Source organism: Cynara cardunculus (genome assembly GCF_001531365.2).
Source record: "Cynara cardunculus var. scolymus isolate 2C chromosome LG 11, CcrdV1, whole genome shotgun sequence".
NCBI classification, from domain to species: Eukaryota; Viridiplantae; Streptophyta; class Magnoliopsida; order Asterales; family Asteraceae; genus Cynara; species Cynara cardunculus.
In genome coordinates this window covers 15993496-15999645 of record NC_037538.1, presented here as the reverse complement: position 1 = coordinate 15999645, position 6150 = coordinate 15993496, and the positions used below count along the sequence as shown (strand labels likewise).

General features: G+C 33.8%; 1 protein-coding gene across 1 annotated transcript; it reads right to left on the bottom strand.

The window, feature by feature from the left end:
- Positions 1 to 569: 569 nt before the first annotated feature.
- On the bottom strand, positions 570 to 4095 carry LOC112521666 (40S ribosomal protein S3a-like). Its single transcript, XM_025130657.1, has 7 exons — positions 4003 to 4095; positions 3858 to 3905; positions 3628 to 3733; positions 2515 to 2652; positions 2248 to 2433; positions 1857 to 2057; positions 570 to 843 (listed from the first exon to the last, which is right to left on the bottom strand). The coding sequence occupies exons 1-7, from the start codon at positions 4011 to 4013 to the stop codon at positions 751 to 753; spliced, it is 783 nt and encodes a 260-aa protein (XP_024986425.1). The 5' UTR covers positions 4014 to 4095; the 3' UTR covers positions 570 to 750.
- Positions 4096 to 6150: the final 2055 nt, after the last annotated feature.

Below are 6150 nucleotides of genomic sequence, written 5' to 3'. Positions count from 1 at the left end.
AATTCGACTGGATAAATACTAGAAATTTTTAAGAGTAGATAAAAACCGAGCTGGTTTAGACTGAAGGTCAGTCCAATTAATTTTAAATTATTTTTGTTAACATATTATATTATTCTAATTTTTATTTACTATCTTGTTGCATTAATATATTATATTATTAAATGTTTGTTTTAATTATTATTGTAATATAATGTTATTGACTATTTTTTCATAATGCTCTTTTTGATTATTTTTCATGTTTATTTGTTAGTTTTTGTCAAACATGATAGTTCGTCAGGTAACTTATCAACTACCAACTAGCTTATCAATGATAAGCTATTCATGAACTTTAACCAAGTGAAAGTAAACCGCTAAATAATAAACCGCTAGCGTCCATCTAAACTAGCTTAAATCAAAATACTTGAAATATCTTCAATTTTTGTTTAGAAATTACAAAGTTCGAGGTTAATTCATGACATATATTGGTTTTTTGGTGCTAAAATTGTATGTTCATTAGTTCACATCTAATGAAAGACAAAAAGTGACCAAATCAAATTAGATGTTGAATTATGAGATCAACTTGTCAAAATGGTAGCCAAGATCATTATGGTTCAAGATTTGTATAGAAATCATCAAATAGTTGAAACTACAAAATTGCACATCCAATTTCAAAAGACTACAATATCACCATCCATCTCCACAAAAAAAATCGACATTTGTTACGTCTCAGAATCGAAGAAATAAAAAAAAGTAAAAGGATGAAAATAACTTTTAAGCGCCAATGACTTCAGTTGCTTCGGGAATTGGCTCGTCTGCAGGTCGTTCCATTTTAACACCAACATCTTCCGAATAATCACCATGCACCTATTACGTGAAAAAGAAACGAAAGCATTGTAAATACAATCATCTAGCCAAAAGACATGATCTTATACAGTACTAAATACAATACCCATTGCACAAGTCAAGTCTTCAAAACAACGGTTCTACTTTTTGGGTAGAAGATAGAAGACATATCCGCATACATCCCACCCTGACTCTATTTTCAAGTCAGATATATAATTTGTCAACTTAGTTTGGTTTGATTTTGTTTGGTTTATATGATTACTTTACTTAATACGGGAAATTTAATTATGTTAATGACACATTACTTTTGACAATATTTAGAGTTGATTGATGAACAAGTACAGAAAAGACTGTCGATCCCCGCTTAGATTTATGATTCGCTTAACTTAGTGATTGGTTCATTTTCTACCCTATAAAAACGATTAATTCCCGTGCAGCCTAAGCAACCACAACTAATCAAAGCACGAGTGTTTCGACAAATGGGTCGCCAACTAAGAAGCCTAAATAAGCAGCAACCCGACCAACTAAGTGATCCTAATAGGGGGGGATATTAAAATGCTCTTACTGATTTTTTTTATTGTTTCAACCGATCAAATCTTAAATATAATGTAAAAATATCTACTTTGCAAGATTTACTTCGCTTTTAATGGTTTATACATATATTCTTCCAGCAGGCCGTTAATGTCATCACTCTACAGTAACTCTCCCCCCAAAACAAAGATTGACTTCTATAATGCCAACTGCCAAGTGTGTATTGTTTACCACTCAAGAAGCTTTCCCTATACATTGAAATAGATCCGCAATGGTTGCATATACTATAATATAATTTATAAATGTAAAAAACATAGAACCGTAAACCATTAAGAGTGGATGAGGATTCTGTTTCGCTCTGTATGGAAACATTAAGAGCCAAGACAAATTAAGTTTTTGAAGTTATAAATTGTCAAAAAGGAAGCACCAAATAACAAAATAGCAATGATTAGATGACTTCAAATATAATTCCTAAAAAGCTAGCATAATATTACAAAGCTTACCTCCATCAATTTGCCAAGGTCAAACTTTGGTGACTTCAAGATCTTAACCTTGCGAATGAAAACATTCTGCAGAGGGTAGATGCTAGATGTTGCCTTCTCGATTTCCCTGCCAATTGATTCAGGTATGAACTTCTGAACCAGCTCCTTAAGGTCGCAAGACTGCGCCTGGTTTACCATGATCTCCCTCATCTTCCTACGGATCTAAGAAATCGGAAAAAACTTATGATTATGAATGTACAAATGACCAATACAATTTACAATCATAAGCATATATTATAATCTCCCTGAAAACAATCCAACAACAATATTGCATGTTTAATAAGAGAATAAAACTGTTCTTAATTACAAGATAGTAAAGAGCCAAAATTATATAATATCCTATAAATAATACCTGACGGATCTGGCTCGATTGTGCATAGCAAGTCCTCTTCACCTGGTTAGCACGTTTCTTGGTAAATCCAATGCAGAACATCCTCAAAGTGTAGCTGTCTGTAGTCTTCACATCAACATGAGCCTCAATCAAAGACTGCCATTTCCTAACAAGAGACCTCAGCTTGTCTGTAGTGAAGTCCATCCCCTGAAAAATACAAAGTTAAAAATCAATAAACATAATTCATCATAAAAGAAAAAAAAAGCAATAATCAATACACCATCATACCCAGAAGTTGGTCAAAACGTTCTTCCCTTGAACATCCTCAGCCCTCAAGCGGATCTTTCTGTATGCATGATCCTCATCATTTTGGAGGTCCGCCAATGAAATCTCGAAAACACGATGTTTAAGTCCTTCTGAAGCAATCTGATGAAAAGATGTAAGTTCCAAACTAAGTCTAGACCCAAACATTATAAAAAAATTATGGTTGTAAGAATTTAGGATACCAGAAAAATCTCCACAAACGAAAGAAACATCATCTAACACATCCAGAACTTAAAAATAGAGCAAAATTCGGCAAATTTCAAGTACTAATGCAAATAGATATTTACTCAACTCCTACAGATTGAAACCAAGGCAAACTTGTAAAATTCACCATCTATAGCACATTGACATGCAGAGTTTAAAGGCCCTGCTTCTTTTGAGTCACAAATATGTGATTTAAGCACATACTTAAAATTAATAAGAATTCCAGAGAAAAAGAGGCAAAAAAAATCAAAACTTAAGTGTGTGTATATGTCAAACTAAATACTAGCAATTTGGTCTGAGTCTCAAACAACCACTAGACTTTATAACAAGGATGCAACTCATGATATTGTATATTAAGGCAGCAAATTGGTCCAAGTCAATTTAAAACTCATAAGTTGAAGAACAAATTCATCAAGTTTAAGCGCATAACAAGCCAAAACAGGCATTGGCATCTAATAAAGTGAAATTTATAAAGGGAAAGGAATCTATTTAGCAACTAGAAGAAACAAAACGATGGAAATGTCACAAGCAATCAGGACAACTATCACGCATAATATATAAAGCCATTTGTTATCTATGCCCAAACTGCTAAACAAAATATTATGATCAAACTCCTCAAAAAATAAAATGTCACCACCATATCATTAATTAAGCACCCATGAACTATTACAAATCAAATGAGAGTTGATTACGGGCTTATCTAGCTTTCTCAAAAACCTTAGAGAGTTGTCAAATTATAACACAAAATGAATGCAAAACAAACAAATCCAATATGGTCAAAAAACGGAATCTCATTTATAGGCAATTCATCAAACATGTACCAAGTGATACAGAAAAACCAAATCTTCACACCTAAACGAGAAAGTAAATTACCTTAGTACCCTGGGTACGGGTAACCAGGGTTTTGCCAACATTCCTGGTGCTGAATAGAGATGGGGCTTTGATATCATACCAATCCTTCTTTGAAAAGGGATCAGCTCTGTTCATTTACATAATTTAAAAACAAAACAAACTTAATAAATGCATTACATCATACCACATTGCTTTAATCAGAATCAAAGAAGATCAAAACCAGTGGCAAATTAATAACAAAATTGACTCACGCTTTCTTCTTCCCACCCTTCTTTCCCTTGGAAATACGCTTGTTCTTCCTGCAAAGTTTTCAAATTGAACAAATACATAAGAAATCAGTCCTTACTAAACGAACGATATGCATAGAGAGTGAATGCACAGAGAGATCGAGAGTACCCGACGGCCATGGTTGGATCGTGAGTGACGGAGAAAGGAGGTTATACGGCGGCGGAGGGAAGCAGAACAAACCCTAAGATTCAGTTCTCTTGTGAAACCCTACTCATGGTTGGGGATTATATATATGGTTTGAAGCTACTACAGCTTTCCCCCCTCAACTCTATTGTCATTTCCATCTTAAGTCCCTTAAGTTGAATTTATTGGGTTTGGACAATTTGTACTTTAGTCCCCTATATTATTTCTTCTTACCTTTTTAAGCATGTTTTCTTTTTCGATTTTATTCCGTTTAAATACAATCTTTTAGCTAGACTGTAAAGTGATGTACCAAAATTTCAATCCGACCAACCAAACTGACATACTTTTATTTGGGTTGGGTTGAGATTTTTGAAACCGTAAACATTGGAATGGTTTGGTCGAATATCTTCAACCCGACAAACTCATGTCATGTATAGCCCCAACTGCTCACGTATAGTATAGTTGGACGTTTGGGCAAGCCCATATGAACCGAACTAGGCCGTGACTTCATCAGTCTTTAGATCAATGGCGGATGCAGAAAAATTTATTGTACGAAGCATGATATAAGATAAAATAATAATTAACTTCAATTTCATACAAAAATGATAAAAAGTTTCCTCTTACAACTGTGTCCTACGACTCTTCATCTTTTGAAATTGACTAATTACATCGTCATTTGAAACTGTGAGAAGTGCTTCTTTTTCTATAGTACATATCATTGCAGCATTCAAAAGTTCAACATCGATTTTGTTGCGCAAATATGACTTTACAATCTTCATAGCAGAAAAACATCTTTCGACTGTTGCGGTAGCATTTGGCAAAACCAAAGCTAACTTCAATAACTGATATACTATAGGATAAGCGATGGTGGTCGATGAATGAAGGTGAAGTCGTGGAACGGTGGAACTTGGAAGGCTAAATGAACTATGGTTGGGCTGGGCTAGGAGTGGGGCCTTCATCTTTATATTAACGTCATTGAATCTCATCGAGAAGGGAGCTACACATACGTGTCTTCAAATTTCTTTTATAGTCTTTTAAGTACCATTTTCTTAAATGTAATTGTAGTGCATTACCAAGTTAAAAAGAAACTTGAGTCTATCACTGATATATCGTATCTAAGTTTACTTAACTAAATTTTAAGTAATGATGCAGTTGTTATGAGGAAAACATGTTTGAGGTATATGAATATAAACATACATAAGCCAAATGGCTTAACAAGATCGTGTGGTTTATTGTACGAGTATACCACATGTATATAATGCAATGTAAACAATCAGTATATCAAAATACAAACTTTTGGATTGAGATCTCAATATCCAAGTGCAATCGAACTTCTAAGTTTCTCATGGTTTTGAACTAGTACAAATATGGCTCTCTCATATGTATCAAACAAACCATATTTTCGTACTATGTGCTAGCAAATATCTAAACATGTACGTCGTATCAGTTACACGACACAAAAACACTTTCACATAAAAACCCATGTGTGTGATCACGTTGATATACATTTAAACATATCAATACACTAATTTTCAACTTCATGAAATTATTTAGACCATCAATAGATGCAAAGAGCAGACCCAAAAGGGTCATGGAGCTATAAAAAAAAGAGCCAATTTGCCTGAGCATACGAGAAAAGGTACAAAAGTGTGAAGGATTCCAAGACACCAAAAGGTGTAACGGGAATTAGTTCAAAGTTGAAAAAAGGGGTATTCCTTAGTTCATTTCTTAGTCAACACCCTAAGCCTTGTAACAACCTAATAAAGACCTGGATAATCTTCTCAAAGATGTGAGGAATGTAGACTGGTATTTCTTGTTTTACTATTTTATTCCTATCCTTACTTACAATTATGCATCTTTCACATTACTTTCATGTAGATATACCTTGATTTTTTTATTGTACATAGCCTCTGACTTCATGAGTTGCAATGTGTGATAACCTAGGGCTCGAGAGTATTGAGATCATTTTGTGAGGTAGGGTCGAGGTGAAATCATCTCCGAAAGTGTATTTTAATCAGTTGAAATCATCATGGTGTCTTTGTTTTTAGTTCCATCTTCAATGATTATCTTTTAAATAATTCTTATTTTAGATCGTGTGTTGACACAGTTGTTGCTTATGAAAAGTATACCATG

Bases quoted from the DNA above. Each gene is read 5' to 3' on its own strand.
- LOC112521666 (XM_025130657.1), bottom strand. The intron at 2,434-2,514 runs GTATGATGGTGT...TGTATTTTTCAG, and splicing joins ACGTTTTGACCAACTTCTGG to GGGATGGACTTCACTACAGA. The intron at 2,058-2,247 runs GTATTATTTATA...CCGATTTCTTAG, and splicing joins AATCGAGCCAGATCCGTCAG to ATCCGTAGGAAGATGAGGGA.